This window comes from Musca vetustissima, unplaced genomic scaffold, assembly GCF_032173495.1.
Source record: "Musca vetustissima isolate MV318-11 ecotype Yass unplaced genomic scaffold, APGP_CSIRO_Mvet_v1 utg38201, whole genome shotgun sequence".
In the NCBI taxonomy this organism is placed as follows: Eukaryota; Metazoa; Arthropoda; class Insecta; order Diptera; family Muscidae; genus Musca; species Musca vetustissima.
This window is the reverse complement of record NW_026880223.1, coordinates 59,257-78,000: the sequence shown is the minus strand read 5'-3', so window position 1 is coordinate 78,000 and position 18,744 is coordinate 59,257. Positions and strand designations below refer to the sequence as shown.

Sequence of the window (18,744 nt, the reverse complement as noted above, 5' to 3'; positions counted from 1 at the left end):
TGGCTTTTGTTGACGCGAAGCGTTTGAACAATTTTTTTTAGAAATTAAAAAAAAAAAACATGACTGAAAAACCATCATTCTAGACAAAAATAATTGAACAATAAAGAAAAATTTGGTCTGTACCGATTTTGACCAATATCAACAGGAATCGTCTATGCGCCAAATAAAATTTCATCCCATTCGGATCATAATGGTGGCATGTAACTTTTTAAAATAATACATGGATGGAGGGACAATAAATCGACTGAAAAATAATTCTATGTACATATATAATAAAAAGAAACTATGGGTCTATCTCGTTTCTTTTTGGTCATTGCAGACACATTTACCCTGTGCCACAGTGAGGTGACGGATACAAACTCATTTTTGCCTATGCAACAATTTTTTTGTTTTTATTGATATTATCAAAATTTCGTGAAGATACCAAATCAGTGTCGAAGTGATGTCGATGTCGATGCGAAGTGACTACGGAATAGGGGTGAATGTTTTTGGTCCATTTCATCCCCTAAATATTAACCGATCTTTTCCAAAAACAATAGGGGTCTTCATTGGCCAGAACCCATCCTACATGCAAAATTTCGTGAAGATTGGTCCATAACTGTGGCCTGTATCGTGTTTACAAATTATAATGGACAGACGGACGGACGGACACACATGTCTAGATCGACTCAGCTAGTCGAGATATGACGATCGGTATACTTAAAGGTGGGTCTAGGACCCATATTTCGCGGCGTTACAAACATTTGGGGCTGCACAAAGCCATAATACCCTGACAACATAGTTGTGTAGGGTATAAATATACTGGCATTTTGAGGGAATTTTTTATAATAAAAATCTACAAAAATTTTTCCAAAAAAATACGATTTAAAAACCTACGCTTATATAGGTCCTTAGAAATCATATCCACTCTTATCTAGGTCCTTGAAATTTTACACTTTTAATAATCTACACATTTTGTTTAAAATTTATTGTTCACATGCATAAAAATATATGTATGTTATATATTTTTTTATTTCGTATTATAAATTTATATATAATATGTATATAGTAAGTATGTTTTTCAACAAAAAAGGTAAACTTACATATAATAACTACTACAAAAAGATCATTAGTTTGTTGTCAAATAAGCAAAGAAAAAAGAAACAAAATCAAGAATGAAAAAATAATTAATGGTTTAGTCTTGATCTTCGGAACTATCAAATTAAAGGATACACTTGAGAGTAACACGCAATAAAGTTTCACAAAGGTTCGTTGAGTAATATCGATAATAAATAAATAGAATACTTTTTCCTATAAATACAATTGGTAATGGCTTATATAATAAATATATTTTAAATAGAGAAAAAAATGGGAATGGGTTGGCAAAGAAAGTTAATTTTTGAGATATTTACTATAATGTCTATCACTTGATATCTAGATTTTTTGTGAGAATTGAAAACATGTATGAATGGGGGTGCCACATACAAAACTGTTTTTTTTTTTTTAATATAACAACTTACAATAATATATCCTATAGGTTTAGATTTCATACACATCTGGCTCTCCTTATATATTTATCACATAAAAAAGTGTGTGTGTTTTTTGATTTATTGAAACGAAAAAAAAAAAATGAATGCAATTTAAAATTTCCTAGGTGGTGATTTTAAATGCAATACCCCCAACTCTTTACAAGGTGTCACCGCTGACGACAACGACGCCATTCCATTCTGATATTTTCCATTCGACAATTTCGTATGAAAGTGAATAACATTGTGACTAGGTTTGGCTAATTGTAGTGGCATTGCAATTTTTGCTTCTTCAATACCGCCCAAACAATGTGGACATTGCATTATCACAGCATCTTCCATAAGATTGTGTGACAGCTGTTGGCTAATATTTCGACTGCTTGACGATGTGGAGGGACTGTCATCATCATAGTCACCACCAGCAGCATTTTCACATTTCATATAATGTTGCTTCTGGAATTCATTCGAACATTGGGCATGCATGGCATGACCACAGGAACCTAAAATAACTATGGCAGCTTGATTATATAAACGTTGCTTACACGCCACACATTGCATCATGGTTATAAGTAAACCTCGTGAGGCCAGCTTTTTTCGATTGTGGAATTTCTCAGCCACTTCTTTTTCTAAAATACGCATTGCAATTTCCATGGCATTGGTTTCGGCTTTTGATTGATTCAACATGCTCAACAGAAGTTCTTTGATATCACCAAAATTACCCGATACATTGTGGGTGTTCATTACCAATTGCACCAGATTTGTTAGGTCAACATGCTGGGAGGCCTCATGCAACATGGGTTTGGTAATATTCTTCAAATTCTCCAGAGGCAAAATGTATTTTAGCAACTCAAACCACAATGACTCACGTTCTTTTTCGTTTAATTGTGATTTGGTCGACGAAGAGGAACGACTGCATAATGCCGATACAGATTTTGCACACTCCTCCATTTCTTCCACCCCGGCTGATTTTAAAATTTCCATTGCCAAATGAAATGCCAATTTATAGTCGTTTTGTTTCTCCGCCAAAAATACGGCGGCTGGTAACAATTTATAATTCAAAACCAAATCCAAGGCGGCATCGATTCGGTAACAATTGCAGGCTTTTAAAAATTCCTCCACCTCCATTGGTTCATATTTACACAGGAATTTGATTAACTTTTCACTCTGCTCAGACGTCAGATCATCGTTTCTTTGTTGCAACTGTTTGAGGAATATAAACAAAAAACGCTCATCGTCCTCCAGCAGTTGCAGCAATTCATCAACCATATCACGATAATATAAATCCACAATCCGCGTCGTTTCCTTGCCATCGATTTCTAGCAATTGCTTCAAATGCTGTTTCAGCTGTTGATAGATTTTACGATTTGTTTCGCGGGCATAACGTTCCATGTACACAAACATAGTTTCATGTCGCAGCGGATTGCTAATATAACAGCTTAAAATTTCATCATAACGCTGCAATTTTTCCAAAAGATATTCTTGGACATAATAACAATGGGCTTTCTTGGCTAATGCCAATTGCTCCTCATCATTGCTAATGGCATCAAGGCAATTATTTACAAGCAATTCATACCAGGCATTTTCACGTTCCGAATGTAAGCGGGAACTTTCATTTTCGATCGTTTCCATTGAAAGGTAATTTAATACTTTTTCCAATAGCTGGGTATCGCAGGGTAGGCAGGATTCCGATATTTGTTGGGCAATAAAATTCAATAGGCAACCAATTTCGGACCACTAAAAGGAGATGAACAAATAAAAGTATATAACAAAACTATTGAGAAAAATTAAAAATCCAAGTTTAATAAAATTATTGAAAAAAATTAAAATAATATTAAAAAAATAAAATTATTGAAAAAAATTTTATTAAAAAACCACGCCCAATAAAATTGTTGAAAAAATTAAAAACAAACATTTTTAAAATAATAACAGGTGAAAAAATATATTTCCCAACTTACCGTATTATTTTCTGGCGTCATAATTTCCAATAAAATATTTATAATACGTTTACGATGTGAATAACCCAATTCATTACTGAATTCTTTCTCCTGAAAGGCCAACGATATAACATTCAATGTTTCACGGGTATCGAACTTCAGCAATGCCCTTAAATAAGGATATGGCATTTCATTGGGTTCACTTGTTGTGGAATGTAAAGAAGTCAGGCAACGTAGAACATCATGTTTAACATTTTGTATCAACTCTTCTGGAATATCACCTTGAGGATAACCACGCCCGGCCAAACAACTTGATATATACACTAGCAGACAATTACCCAAATCTGGTGGTTCGCTACCAATCAATGGTATCAATTCGGTCAGAGACATTGTATAGTCATGCAATGCATTTGCATTTAAGTAGATTTGTGCTTTATATAATTTATATTTTCGTGCTGCTTTTAGAACTTGATTTAAATCCAGACATGTCCAATCCATTTTGAGTATGACATCTTCCAGTTTGGCAGGTGATATTTTTAACCAATAGTCTACGAGGGCTTGTGAAATAATTGGATTTACTTGACGTATATCATCATTTTCAATGTGCTGGGTAATATGGTGAAGAAATAGTTCTTTATTTTGCAAACGTTCCCATAACTGGGTCCATAACAAGTCTAGCTCATCGACTACAATGAGACACTTTATAATGGCTCCCAGGCAATAATCGGGTGCTCGGGCAGATGCTGCTATATATTCTTTGAACAGCATTATAATACGTTCCTTGGCTTGAAGTTTTCGTTTTGGGCGATCACCAGCAGCTCGATAGCCATCCAAAGCTAAGTCGCATGCTTCTTGCCAGCGGTGATTTTTTACCTAAAATATAAAAAAGCCTTTATTTTTGAAAAAAAATTCTTCTACAAATCCCATTTATATTTAGCTTACCAAATATGTAATCCTCTCCATCCATGTTCGTACACCAATTAAATGCATCGATCTCGAACCCAAAACATATAGTTGCACACCACGTGCAGCCAAGGAATTGTAGCAGGCGTGTGTGCCCGCCAAAGCCAAGGCCGGCGACACATTGCCACCCGTTGCCAAACCCTTAAATTGAGCCGAACCATAAACCATACTGGCATTACCCAAATCAATGCACTCCAATTCTTTACTCGATCGTACATCTAGGAGATGTAGTATTTCCGAGGTATCTATACACCCAACACATTTGGGACCCAGCCAATGGGCCGATAAAATATTTGTTTGCATTGTAATGTGCCGCAAGAGCAGTAGGGTTATACGTCCGTGCGATATAAACAGTTGATGGAAGAACAATTGATTGCCACGACCCACTACCAAAACCGGATCAATGGATCTGGTAGTATCTGCAGCTTGTATTAGAACCATTTGCCATGCCAAGACGGGCAGACAATCTGGTGGTCCTTGCAATAAATGATATTTGATAACTTTCAATCTTGGCCTTATGGTGACAATGAAATATTTCGAGAGGGTGGCCAAAGCCACAATGCAATATTGATCAAGATCATGATGTTCACCGGATTGACTGAGTAACGGCTCCACCGCACATACTTCGCCGCGGGCTCCACTAAATAGGCAGCGTGTTGAACAACCACGTACACCCAATTTTCGTGTAAAACTTAAAGACCACACAGATCCACCAGAATCGGCGGCCAAAGCCATTGCCGGCCGTGACGTCCATTTGACATGTAGAATCCCAGTATTGGGTGTGACAACATCGAATAATTGACGCATAATATCGCCACTTTGTGTGTCCAACATTAAAACCAAGCCACGGGCAAAGCCAGCCAGTAAACGATTACACTCCGGATTGAAGGATAACGATGAAACGGCGCCTTGGCCGTTTTTATCCTGATGGGCCCAACGTAATGTTTGTGTTGCATCGAAATTGAGTATGTGGCCATGTGATGTGCCGACTGCATAATAATGATTGCATACAGCACAGGATGATGCCATACCGGCACCTATGCGATCACTAGCCGATGATAGCTGGGTAGAGACACCTTGAAGCATGGCGTAGCGCATAATACTGCCACCACCTCCGCCTCCACCGCCCGCTATACCTCCCATACGTACACTACCCTCCTCTGCAATTGAAGGTGTTGGTATACCCAATTCGGAAGCAATATCCGAATCTTCTTCGAATTCACTTAGGACCTTTTCCAATGAGGGCAAAGCACCCGATGGTGGTATAGAGTATTCCACATCGTCCAACTGCAAAGAAAGCAGCAACAACAACAAATGACATCAAATGTAAACAAATCATATGTTTAAAAAAAACCCCACCCCCAACCATACGAACCTCTTCAACATCAATCAATGATTCGGCCAGTAGACTGTCTGTAGAACCTCGATCCGAACCCAATAGAGAATTCAGTGATGGTGCCTTTAATTCATTCATTTTGTACAACAAATTATTTTTATTTAAATTGCTTCGCTCTCAATGTTATCAGTAGGATAGTAGAAATTAATGCGGCTTAATCCGCCCACCACCGAACAAACACCTTTCCTTATTTTATTGTTTGTTGTTTTCAGTTCTCAGCACTTCGAATGTTTAAATAATTTCTTTATTTATTATATTACATATTTATTGTTTAAATACAGTAAATATTTCAGATATAATCCGGTTATTGTTTAATTTATTTCTATTAAAAAAATTAAGTCGATCCGCTGTCGAAAATTCTCATCTGTACAAAACTAGCGATTGAACTAATTGTTCATAGGAACTATTCCGTGAAAGGAATGATCAGAACTAATTCGGGTTTTTCAGGTCATCTAGCTCTTTTAGTCCATTTAATATTTGTTTTTAAGATCTTTATAATACTATTTTTTTAATTTCCAGGATTAATCTCTTATATAAACTTGCATTATTTTTTTTAAATCTTGTAGTTTTAATAATATTTTTAGTAGGACCTCTTTAAGCTTTGAATCTAAAAAATATGCCAATGACCTATATAAGTGTAGATTTTTAATAATATTTCTAAAGTCCCCTCGGTGTAGATTTTGAAATAATATTCGCATTAAGGGTCTTTATAAAAACATATTCTTAAAATTTACATGGGAAGAATTTTTAATAAGCGTAGGCTTTATTTTTTTAATAATCGCACATTTAATTTTGGGGGCTAATCAACAAATTTATATTGCCTTGTGTTATCCTTACGTTACTTGTTCCACTAACGCAGGTAAATGCTCATTCATAAATATTTCATTAACCTACTATGAGTTGTTCTTTATCGGTCATTTTGTCTTCTCCCCCATTCTTTAGAAAGTGGAACGTTTTTCAATTCCCGATTCCCCTCTAATATAAACGGTACATTATCATAAAAGAGAAAACAAAACAAATATTGTCGTGGAATAATATTGAATATTTACTCGAATCGAAATAAGTGGTCAACGAAGTAATAAAAAATCAGTTCGGGTCCAGAGCTTGACGTCTGCATTATATTGGTATGTATCGCTTTCTCTTCTACAACAACAAGAAAAATAAAATTGAACAATTTTTTTTAAATATTTAAGCGTGGATTGAAAATCATAAAAAGTGAAATTATAGATAATATATTTACAGTGGCTCCATGTTGTAATAAAACATAGTCCGAGATGATTACTTTTTAATTCAGTTGATTTTTGGAACAAGTCTAGATTAGGGCCCCCTCACGGATCGTTTTGAAATTTTTACCATATGTAGTCCTGATTACAATGGTATACTTTTTTTGGGAAATCACTATTTCCGGAGATATGGGTCTCAAAAGTTCCTTTGGGACCCTTGAATTTGCTCATGATTTTTAATATTTACTAAGGCAATATCGGTATCAATTTAAAGTATTTAAAAAATATAAAATTCGTATCAAATAAATCTATACTTTCTGAGATATAAGTCTCCAAAACCCCGCGGGACCCTTCTTCAATTCTGAAAAACAATATGCGTTTTTGTTGGTAGCCGCTTTAAACTGGTACCCATATTGCCCAGTAAATTTTAAATATCATTAGCAAATACAAGGATCCCTACGGAACTTTGAAGGCCTATATCTCCTGAATTACCGATTTTCTAGCCCGAGATTCCAAAATACAGAATATTTGGAGGTACCGTTATATGGTAGCCAGTATTAAAGGTGGACCGATATCAATAATTTTTGGTATGGAGATTTGCTATCCATCGAGAACTCAAAGTACCAAATTGCAGCCAATTGGGTTAAAAAAACGTGGAAAAATATTGTATATTTGGAGGTACCGTATAAAAAGTAAATATCAATAATTTCTGGTAGGGAGAATTGCTATCCATTGAGAACTCAAAATACCAAATTGCAAACAAATGAGGATAAAAATTTTGTGAAAATATCGAATTTTTGGAGGTATCGTTATATGGGGGGCTATACCAAAACGTAGAACGATTCATCCCATTTCCAATACCAAACATCCTAGAAGTAGTGGCAATATATGTGCAAAATTGCAAAGTTCTACCTTAACTATTGCGAAGAGAATTTAAATATGTATTGCTACCATGTCAATTGCACCCGGACTATTTGCAAGTGATAGATCCAATGACCTCATACATTAACGTTAATGGCATTATATATATATATATATATATATATGGGAGATCAATCTTTGTTCCATTGTTCTTGTCATATATATTGAATTTATATAATATTTCTTTATTTTTAGTATTTTTTATTTTATTACAATGAAATGTCCACAAAGTAACCGCTTAATCGCTGAATGTATCTTTCAGATTGTACAACACTAACAACAACAACAACAAAAAGAAACTAACTATAGTTGTTTTGGTTATCAAAATACACAAACGAAGAACAATATGACGAAAAAAGATAACAAAATAAAGACGACGACAAACTACAACGAAATAAAGCAGACGACGATGAAGAAGAAGAACGTGAAAACTATAAACTCTAAACAAATCAAAAAATATTTTTGCATTGCCGTCTTCACATCATCACTGCTACTGACCTATATATTGTACAAAATCGTATTGGCTCCGCCACCCTATGATCCAATGGCTCCGTGTATATTCTGTCAGATAATCAACCATACCAAGGAAGCTGTCATCGAAGTGGAGACCGATGAATATGTGATATTTAAAGATATAAAACCTGCGTCAACCCATCATTATTTGGCGGTGCCCAAACGGCATGTAGAGAGTCTAAAGACCATGACAAAAGATGATATACCATTAGGTAAGTGAAAAAAAATTATATTGTTGTTTAGAATTTTTGCAAACATTAAATGTCTTTTTTTGTTGTTGTAGTAAATGACTTGGAAAAAGCCATGAAGGAATTTTTCATATCTAAGGGTATTGATACGGAAGATGCCTTATTTGGTTTTCATATGCCGCCCTTTATCAGTGTCCATCACTTACATTTACATGGCATTGCGCCACGTTCCACCATGAGCTGGATGAATAGTTTTGTTTTCAAGACCCATTCGCCGTGGTTTAAATTGGTAAATATTGAGGTAATGTGGTGGAAAGCAAAGAGAACGTATTATTTGTTTTTCAAAATTCAATTATATCAAACTTTGATCCCATTTAATATATAAATGGTTTCGAATCAAGTTGTTTTCCATCACATTAACTAAAATAATATTTTTTATAGAGAATTTTATAATCTTATACATTTTTATTTTCTTTTTCAGGTTGAAGATGCTAGGAAATATTTAGAAAATAAATAACTTTACATTTACAATGGAAGGAGGATATTTAGAGCATAATATTTTATTTATGCCATGTAACCAACAAAAAAAACCTCAGCATTTCCTGATTATTATTTTGTTTTTGCAATAAATTTGGTGATAAGTGTATAAATTTTGTAGCTGTGAATGATTTTTTTAGTATATATTTTTGTTAATTTTTGTAGCTTAATTAAATGTGTTTTTTTTATATATATATTTTTTTATATATAATTCAATTTGATATTAAAAAAATAATCAGGAAAAAATAAAATAAAAAAGATAAACAAATATACCCATAAAGTTAAAACCATGTGTTCTGCTATATTAATCTGACGTCATGTGTTTTTTGTATTGTAAAGAAGGATAATGACGACACATTATGGTGGGTCAAGTTCATTGAACTCATGCGCAATATGTATAGTTATTTCGATATACAGGGTGTATTATAGGAATTATATTATTATAGGAATCAAAGAAGAAAATTTGAAATTTTTTCCCTAAAAAAGAAGAGCTAAAAGATGAGAAGTTGCATATAAAAACACTGAATTATCCGAAAACTTATGTGGGGATGTGTGAAAAAAAGAGTCTATTCCATTGGAAAATTGGGCTAATACATTCAAATATTGCCTTATATTGCGACTAAGTCAAAATAAATACCTTATATTGGAACTATGTCAAAATAAATACATTTATAGTAAATTGTCTGCAAGTATACTTTTTGATTTTTTATTACAGAAACTTCGGTTGGACCTTTGAAATAACTAAAATCAAGGGGGCAATGTTAAAATAAATATGATTATTTATTTATTTCAATCTTAACATGTATAACGAAAATTATCTGCAAGGAAATTTATCCTCTCAGGAAACGAAATACCAAATTACTTTACACTGACCTTCAAAATAGGCCTGTATCTCCAAACATAAACATATAAAGAACATTCACAACCACAAGGTATTCTATCCTCTAAGAAATCTGCATTTAATTTGGCAATTGAGGTCGATTGTTCTCCTTAAAATCTCCTTAGAAAATGCAGCTCGGCTCTTCAAAAGAATAAATATTAGAAAACACAACTATTTAGGTGTAATAACTTTTTCCTAAAGAGAAAACTGGTAAACGAACAACATCCAGTAAAAAGATTGTTCTCACAGCTGATTAAAACAACAAACAAATTGGCGGATATAAAACAGCATTTTTATGAAAAATGGATAACAAAAAATTGATGTTGTTTGTTCCCCATATATGGGTTGTGACCTGTTATTCCTGTATCTGCAATTGATATGGGGGTGGACATAACCGGGGTTATAATGCACATTTTTTGTCAGAAAGTAATTACTATTTTTAAATACTTTAATTTTGAAATCAAAACCAAAATAAAATTCACAAAACAATCAATTTTCTTGAAAATTTTTTGCGTTTACAAAACATAACAAAACAGCTGATTAAATATCAGCCACTTCGTTGGTCAATTTTCCTTGTAAGAATTTGTATGTAACACATGTAAATCTGCTCTCTCAATTCACTCTCTTCACCACTTTTGAAATTATGTAATAATTTGTACAAATTATTAGATAAATATTATTTAAAAAAAGGAAACATCGGTTCGCTAGAAAAATGAGCCTAAAACCCTCCAAATTTGTCGTTATACTTATATGTAGTATATGTCCGCATAATAAAAATGAAACCGAAACTCCGAAATTAAAAAAAAAACTTAGGTAAGAACATACGACAAAAAAACAAAATGACTTTCGCATAGTAGGCATGTGTTATATGCTTATGGGGGACACCTATTAAACATGTTTCATTACGTTTTGCGATTTTTCAAAATTGAGACTCTTTTTTGTAAGGAGGTATTAGTACAAATTCGCCTATTTGGGGGCCTTTATATGGAACTTCAAATCTATAAAGGACAATCCAAACATATATTTTTTCGAAAACTCACGATAAATTTAGGGTGTTTTATATTCGTTCAGACTTTTCGTCCTTATTACCATAAAAACACAACCTTGTCATTGTTTACATTTTTTATACTCTCTCTCTCTCAGCTCTCTCAATGTGTAAAAAGCTGGATATTTTATTCCTTTTACTACCCCAACACCAGCATTACCGTTAGACTAGAACATGTGAAAGGACATAGGACATAATTTTCAACCACTGACAATCTTTGCACGAAGTAACAAAAAACGAAACAAAATAAAAATTAAAAAATTTTAGAATAATGTTCAATCTCGGACGATATAAATTGCCCTTTTGTGGTATAATGCTATCATTGCTAATACAATCAATAGTGGCAGCATCATCCAATGACCAGGAGTTGGGTTCAGATGGCCGACCATTGGCCAAGGCGGCGACTTTTCATTTTCCCGAATATGCCTACAAGGAGACAAGTAAGAATGTAAGTAGGTCAGCCCAGTTATTGGTGGGTGGGTGGTTGTGTTTGCTGGTGGTCTAAACGTTTATTAATTAATTCCAAATCATTTCATGCAGGAAATAACCTATCATGACTTTGAGGTAAACTGTGAACAACATGTTGCTTGCGAGACATTGGAGGGTGTTAAACGCAAGGCCTGTGTGCGACGTTGCATTTCGTATTCTTGTTATCAGGATATTTATGCATTTGATGATGTAGGTTTTTAAGGACATGAAGAAAATTTAATCAATTATTGATTTTCGTTTTTTTGTTATTTACAGCTCGAGGAAGGTGAAATAGATGTACGCCTGAATTCGTTTAAAGGCTGTGTCATCCAAAGATCGGGCAACACAAATCGCCGTGCCACATAGCACAGAGCTTTGGCTGTGCGTTTTGATGAATTCATGCATGAACTGCATTGGAAATTTACGAATTTACTTAAGCACTTTACGTAGGAGACAGTATTAATTGTGATTATTTCATTAATTATGATTTTAATGTAGCGGCAGCAGCATCAGCGGCGTCTAGGTTAGAAAGAATCAGTTGTAGCAAAGGAAAGTGTATTAGATTTGAAGAAAAATAGTTTCTTTGTGACATGGGATCAACAACAAGAACCATACATAATGGACAATCATTCGGCAAAGACAATGACCATCAATTATTGAAAGCTAAAGTGGTGAATATGAAGTAAAAATAGTGTGAAAATCAAATCCGTCATAGAACCGTATAAGAAAATCAAGATTTAGTTTTTTTAAATCACGAATGCAAAAACATAAATTTTATTGAGACAATACAAAATATTTCCCGATTTTAAAAATTTCTACATAATGAATAACATGATTCCAATCTTATGAAAGGGGGTATATGAAATTTCATTAAACTTTCGTTTTGATTTAAAATTGCCAAGTCTAAAGATCTACATCTGATAGAGATGTGTAAACAAACAGCCATAAAATGGACAATCATTCGGATAGACAGTGGCCATCATTGAGAACATAATGTGGTGAATATGAAGTAAAATAGTGACCAGCAAATCAGTCATAGAACCATATTACAAATTCAATATTTATGTCTCGAAATATTCACCGGAGACCCCATAGAGAATATATGTCCTAGATCAGAATACCAAATATCGATATCTGTCTACTTTTCATGATAGCCCCCATATAATGATACTCCACATTTTTCGGTATTTTGGGAAGTTTTGGGAAAATTAACCGAACGAATTGGCTATAATTTAGTATTTCAAATTAACATTTGGAAGCAAATATTAATATTTAAGATAGCCCTATATAATGGTAAGCACAATTTTTAGGTTTTTTGTACTATTTTTCAACCGACCTGGCTATAATTTAGTATTTAGAATTCTCAGTTGGTAGCAAATCGTTCTAACAAATACTATTAATTGCTTTAATTTTCAAGATAACCGCCATATAATGTGGAGCTATAGCACCCATCAGCTGATGAACTGCAATGTAGAAATTATTAAAATTGTTTAAGATATTGTATCCTAAGAGCACCTAGTGCATACAACGCTGTAGGTTAGTATATTAGGTTCGTTCGTTTACTCAATAATTTGTACAAATTATTACAAAATGTTGTTCGTTTACCCAAAATCCTAGTAAAAGAGAGTGAATTGAGAGAGCAGATTTGACAGTTGTGTTACTGAGTATTTGCAAATTCTTACAAGGAAAATTTACTCAGTAAGAATTTTCTTGTACCATCAGCTGATATTTAATCAGCTGTTTTGTTATGTTATGTAAACATTTTATTTTGATTTTGTATCATTAAATACAAAAATGGATGAAGAAAACGCAAGTATTTAAAAATAAGGTAATACAAGAGTAATTGGCGAACGATTTTTAGGTCCCAAATCCAAACGAAAAAGTGTGCATCCCTAACATGTCTGGAATGTTTGCGCCAATTTGTTTGTTGTTTTAATCAGCTGTGTCGAAGCAATCTTTTTACTGGATGTTGTTCGTTTACTTTTTGCAGTTTTCTCTCTTGAAAAGGAAAAATTCGTATTTACTCTCTGCATATTCTTACTGAGTAAATATTACTGGGAAAGTAAACGAACGAACCTATTGTCAACCCTCGTTCGACTTTGCTCTTTCCCTTACTGGTGTCTAAAGGCATTTAGCATACTAATTGAGGTTGGAATGAATTTACTATCAATGGGAAAATTCGGATATTTCCAAAAATTATACTCGATCATAATTTATTTATTTTTTTTCCAGAAAACAACAACAATTATGTCTCAAATATAAACGTTTTTTTTTTGTATTCGTGATTTCATTTTATTCAAGTCAGTATTGAAATAGTAAAAAATAATAACATGTAAGCATTTATTATACACACAGCTTATTAATTAATATTATAATAAAAAATAGAATATTTAATAATAATAGATTATTACAGACAAAAGAAGAAGAAAAACATTTTTCAGTATATATATTTTATTAATAATATAATTAATTATATAAGTAACTTATACTTAAGACAAAACATCAAAAATTTCAATTTCACAAAAACGAAGAACATTGTATGGCCGGAAGCATTTTTTCAGAAATTTCAAATCAGCGGCTAATTTAAAATAATTCAACTTGATTACCATCTTCGCATATATAACCTCAACATTGAATGATGTAGGTGTATAAATTGAATGATTGCGTGCCAAAAAAAAATGCAATACAGTTTTTATCGAATTACTTCATCCACTACTAGATTTTCTTTCTCAGTACATTTAAGTCTTGTTTTTGTTTAACATTTTCCATATTTGGAATTTCTTAAATCCGCTTTGAATTGTTAACAAACATTTTTAATACACAAAAAAATTAATAAAATCACTTTTCTCTTCATCTTGCTAATGATGATTGTTGTTGGTGTATCTGTTATTTCGTATTTTTTTAGTTTTCCGGTTTATCATTTAACCAAGGCCGGAATATTGGCAATGATGAGGGATAATGGGTATCTGGTTTAAGCACCGAATCCGGCCATGTATTTGAAATATCATTGGCTGGCGAACGGAATGGATAGGTGCCCAATAATATGGGCAGCTGCAATTTGATTTCCTTTTCCAGCGACTTGGGTTCAATGACAAAGAACACATCGTAGGCGATACGTATTAAATGGCAACCATGGAGATTTGTGGGTGGCAAGGGTGGCACATAGAGGCTATCATTTTGCCATTCATCTTTGCCACCGGGACGGATTTTACCTCGGACTAAGACAGCTAAAGCACGCTTTTCAGTTTGCACCACTTTACCGCGAGCCAAATATTCAACAGTCTGGAAAAAGAAACAAAGAACAATTGTTGGGATTTTGAAAAAAGGAAAAGAGAGTTTCAACCTACCTCTGTTAAAGATGCTTTGGTCCTTTTAATGGTAACATTACTATGATTAGAAATAAATGCCGTTACAAGGACACTCTCGCCCGGCACATAGCCACCACGATCTAAGGCAACACGGCACTTTACCAGGCCTCCGCCCACACAGGCCACACCCATTTTGTGTTCCACCTCACAGGTGAAGGGTTGCTACAAAAAAAAAAAAAAATGTCAAATTTAAAAACATACCCTTCCATTAAAAATTCAATGCTTACATACCGACAATATTGGCTTCTCCATATTCAAATCGATTGGATTCATAACAATGAATACCTGATGATTTTTATGTATCAGACCATTAGTTTCCCGCAGCGCCGCCTTACAATAATACTGTATCCAACCGTAGCGACCCAAAAATGTCGATGGCAAACCCATGGGTAGACCCAATTTGAAAGGGAAACTATGTATGCCCGGTGAGAGGACTGTGGGTCCTTGATCCACATCACCCAGCAGACGCATACGAAAATCTATATAATTTTCTTTGTCATATGTACCACGTTCTTGTCGTGCCGAACCGGCACGCACCACACCTTCGCCGACAACATGGAAATGTAAACCCAGAGCGGGGGTGTCATCTTGCAGTTCGAGAAGGACTCGACCGGAGAGAAATTGCCCGGGAAAATATAGCAATGAGGTATTATCGAAGATTATGAGAAATTTTAAAAGTTTTCGTGGCATTTTTGTTTCGTGACTTTTGTGTTGTTGTTGTTTTGTGAGGAATATTTGTGCACACACTTTCAATATAGCTGCATAGTGGCGGGAGGTGTTATGTTAACTGGAAAAATAAAAATAAATAAATAAAATAATTTTTCAATATGAAAAAATTGTAGATTTTCTTAAATTTTTTAAAAAGAGCCAAATATTCCTCTTTTAGACGTCGATATTTTTTTCTTAAAAATATTTTGTCAACATTTTCATAAGGCGTTGGAAAACATTTTAACATGTGTATGGATTTCTTAATTTTTTTTTCAATATTTTTATAAAGAACGCATTTTTTTCAACATTATTCTTTAGTTTTTTAAGTCGAGAATTTGAAATTGTTTGTCAAACATTTTAGGCATCGATTTTTTTTAAATATTCAACATTTTCATAAGGCGTGAATTTTTTGGATTTTAAAAATGTATTATTTTCAACAATTCCCATATTTTTATTTAAAAAATATTTTAAGCATTTTCAGAAGGTGTGGATTTTTAAACAATTATTTTCAACATTTTCAGAAGGCGTAGAGTTTTTACACCCATTACCACACTGTGGTACAGGGTATTATGTCTTTGTGCATATGTTTGTAACAGGCAAAAGGAAACGAGATAGACACATGTTTCCTTTTGAGAATATGCATGGAATCACTTTCTGAGTCGATTTATGCATGTCCGTCCATCCGTCTGTCCATCTGTAGATGTTAAATTGTAAACAAAGTACAGGTCACATTTATGATCCGATTTGGATGAAATTTGGTACAGCTCATTTGTTTGGCCCAAGGACGAACCCTATTGAAATTGGGGAAAATTGGTTCAGATTTTGTTATAGTTCCCATAAATATTTTCGTCCGATTTGTGATAAATGGGGCATCAAAGTCCCAATATATCTTTCGAGAATATGCATAGAATCACTTTCTGAGTCGATTTATGCATTTCCGCCCGTCTGTAAATGTTAAATTATAAACAAAGTACAGGCCGCAGTTATGATCCGATTTGAATAAAATTTGGCACAGCCCCCTTAATTGGCCAAGGTTCAGATTTGGATATAGCTCCCGTATATAATTTTATTCGATTTAAGGTGAATGGGGCACCAAAGCCCATATATATGTTTCGATTTGCATGAAATTTGGCATAACGTTCTGAATTAGGTCCTGAATGATGTGTATTAAATTTCGTTCAAATTTAGATATATCTCCATATATATTTTCGTCCGATTTTTGGTAAATAGTGCTCCAAAGTCCCTTTATATCCTTCGATTTGCGCGAAATTTGGCATAGCGTAATGAATTGAATCTAGAGTGATGAGTAGTATGTTTCGGGAAAATCGGTTCAGATTTCGATATAGCTCCCATATATATTTTCGTCCGATTTTATGTAAATGGTGCACCAATGTCCCTATATATCCATCGATTTGCACGAAATTTGGCATAACACAATGAATTGAGGCTAGAATGATGCGTGTTAAATTTCGGTTCAAATTTAGATATAGCTCCCATATATTTTCGTCCGATTTTAGGTAAATAGTGCACCAAAGTCCCTTTATATCATTCGATTTGCGTTTTCCCTATATATCCTTGAGTCTTGAATGATGTGTGGTAAGTTTCGGAAAAAATGCTTCAGATTTCGATATAGCTCCCACATATACATATATATTCGTCCGATTTTACATAAATGAAACACAAAACTCCTAATGTTTGTGCGATTAACACAACGTATCAAATTGTGACTTGAATGGCGTTATTGTGTTTTGTTGAAATTGGTGCAGATGCAGCCATAGCTTCCATACGTATTTCGAATGGGTGTCTGATTGAAAAAAAAATTTAATAGTGTTGCGTATCGATCAAAAAGATTTTTTTATAAAGAAGCAATAAATAGCTTCTTGGGAGAATATTCCAACAAAAAACAAAGAGATCTGATGAGGATCAGTGGCAAAATCCGAATCTATAGTCTGCCTTACTCCTCGGCGGACAATGCCACACATTCCCCACTAATAAATAGACGTTTTTTTATAAAAACAAAAAATTTTAATTTAATTTTTTTTTTTTTTTGATACACTGTGTCATTAACGTTACTTTTGTATTTCCTTTCCTCTTCACATAATTGATAATAAATTGAACCGAATGTAACCCAATTCTTTGACCACAAATTAATACATTTTCACGCCATACAATACTGGTTTGAAACAAACACACTCAACCTCAATTTCCACACGTGAAACTTGTTTCTATTTTTTTCAATTTAATTATATTAGCTATTATTAAAATATTAATATTTTATTCTGTATTTTTTTCTGGGGGAGTGTTCAAAAAAAAAAAAAGGAAATTTTGTTGGAGTTCCACATTTGGGTATGTGAACACATAACTACATACCCACATTGGCCCATGTACGTAACACTATTCAGTTCGAAATTATTATACAACTTTGTTTGTTGCTTCTACCAATATTGTGCATGTTGTTGTTATCATCGTTATGACCGGCATTGTTGTGGGCAACAAATCAAGGTCAAAATCTCACATCATCACCATTCAACTTTAGTTATACTTTGCCAAATATATGTACATATATATGTTTAAAATGTGTGTGTATATGTAGATGCTGGTAGAAGGTAGAAAATGACAAAAGACAACGACATAGAAATATACCGGGAATTGACTGTTTTTATTTTATTTATTTTTTTTTTTGATTCTCTAAATGTACATTAAACCGGCTTAATTTTTGTACATATTGAAAAATAACGAATTAAAAAAAATAGTTATATACTTAAAAAATCTGGCAATTGTTAAAAAATATTTAAAAAAAAATCCATGCCTATATGAATTGGAAAAAAAAATTTAAATAAAATTCAAAACATATATATATATATATATTTTTTAATTTAATCCTCTTCAAATTGTCGACAAAAAATTTGATTTTTTTAAATATTTTGATTAAAAAAAAAACAATTTTAATTTTTTTAATATTTATTTTTTTAACATTAAACCGCCTCCCTTTAATTTGAAACATTTTGTATATATATATATATTTTTAATTTATTTGTAATCATGTGTAGACAAAATGCACATTCACTAATACATATATTACATATGTATGCTTG

General features: G+C 33.2%; 4 protein-coding genes across 4 annotated transcripts; 2 read left to right on the top strand and 2 right to left on the bottom strand.

The window, feature by feature from the left end:
• Positions 1-1,619: 1,619 nt before the first annotated feature.
• LOC133325694 (vacuolar protein sorting-associated protein 8 homolog) lies at positions 1,620-5,876 on the bottom strand. Its single transcript, XM_061534418.1, has 4 exons — positions 5,778-5,876; positions 4,382-5,689; positions 3,461-4,312; positions 1,620-3,239 (listed from the first exon to the last, which is right to left on the bottom strand). The coding sequence occupies exons 1-4, from the start codon at positions 5,874-5,876 to the stop codon at positions 1,620-1,622; spliced, it is 3,879 nt and encodes a 1,292-aa protein (XP_061390402.1).
• A 2,557-nt stretch (positions 5,877-8,433) lies between these two features.
• LOC133325701 (adenosine 5'-monophosphoramidase HINT3) lies at positions 8,434-9,160 on the top strand. Its single transcript, XM_061534424.1, has 3 exons — positions 8,434-8,667; positions 8,739-8,932; positions 9,125-9,160. Exons 1-3 carry the CDS (start codon positions 8,487-8,489, stop codon positions 9,158-9,160), a joined length of 411 nt encoding a protein of 136 aa, XP_061390408.1. The 5' UTR covers positions 8,434-8,486.
• Positions 9,161-11,418: 2,258 nt separating this feature from the next.
• On the top strand, positions 11,419-12,076 carry LOC133325703 (uncharacterized). Its single transcript, XM_061534427.1, has 3 exons — positions 11,419-11,553; positions 11,646-11,783; positions 11,850-12,076. The coding sequence occupies exons 1-3, from the start codon at positions 11,419-11,421 to the stop codon at positions 11,937-11,939; spliced, it is 363 nt and encodes a 120-aa protein (XP_061390411.1). The 3' UTR covers positions 11,940-12,076.
• Positions 12,077-14,464: 2,388 nt separating this feature from the next.
• On the bottom strand, positions 14,465-15,631 carry LOC133325699 (arrestin domain-containing protein 2). The gene is made up of 3 exons (XM_061534422.1): positions 15,173-15,631; positions 14,921-15,103; positions 14,465-14,855 (listed from the first exon to the last, which is right to left on the bottom strand). Exons 1-3 carry the CDS (start codon positions 15,629-15,631, stop codon positions 14,475-14,477), a joined length of 1,023 nt encoding a protein of 340 aa, XP_061390406.1. The 3' UTR covers positions 14,465-14,474.
• Between the last annotated feature and the right edge of the window lie 3,113 nt (positions 15,632-18,744).

What these genes read in the sequence shown, in the direction of transcription:
- LOC133325694 (XM_061534418.1), bottom strand. Translation starts at nt 5,876, where the DNA reads ATGAATGAATTAAAGGCACCATCACTGAATTCTCTATTGGGTTCGGAT. An exon ending in TGGAGAGGATTACATATTTG is followed by an intron (nt 4,313 to 4,381) that starts GTAAGCTAAATA and finishes TTTATATTTTAG; the next exon opens with GTAAAAAATCACCGCTGGCA. An exon ending in TGACGCCAGAAAATAATACG is followed by an intron (nt 3,240 to 3,460) that starts GTAAGTTGGGAA and finishes ATCTCCTTTTAG; the next exon opens with TGGTCCGAAATTGGTTGCCT.
- LOC133325701 (XM_061534424.1), top strand. Translation starts at nt 8,487, where the DNA reads ATGGCTCCGTGTATATTCTGTCAGATAATCAACCATACCAAGGAAGCT. An exon ending in AAAAGATGATATACCATTAG is followed by an intron (nt 8,668 to 8,738) that starts GTAAGTGAAAAA and finishes TTGTTGTTGTAG; the next exon opens with TAAATGACTTGGAAAAAGCC. An exon ending in ATTCGCCGTGGTTTAAATTG is followed by an intron (nt 8,933 to 9,124) that starts GTAAATATTGAG and finishes TTTCTTTTTCAG; the next exon opens with GTTGAAGATGCTAGGAAATA.
- LOC133325703 (XM_061534427.1), top strand. Translation starts at nt 11,419, where the DNA reads ATGCTATCATTGCTAATACAATCAATAGTGGCAGCATCATCCAATGAC. An exon ending in ACAAGGAGACAAGTAAGAAT is followed by an intron (nt 11,554 to 11,645) that starts GTAAGTAGGTCA and finishes CATTTCATGCAG; the next exon opens with GAAATAACCTATCATGACTT. An exon ending in ATATTTATGCATTTGATGAT is followed by an intron (nt 11,784 to 11,849) that starts GTAGGTTTTTAA and finishes TGTTATTTACAG; the next exon opens with CTCGAGGAAGGTGAAATAGA.
- LOC133325699 (XM_061534422.1), bottom strand. Translation starts at nt 15,631, where the DNA reads ATGCCACGAAAACTTTTAAAATTTCTCATAATCTTCGATAATACCTCA. An exon ending in TGGAGAAGCCAATATTGTCG is followed by an intron (nt 15,104 to 15,172) that starts GTATGTAAGCAT and finishes TTTTTTTTGTAG; the next exon opens with CAACCCTTCACCTGTGAGGT. An exon ending in CCAAAGCATCTTTAACAGAG is followed by an intron (nt 14,856 to 14,920) that starts GTAGGTTGAAAC and finishes TTCTTTTTCCAG; the next exon opens with ACTGTTGAATATTTGGCTCG.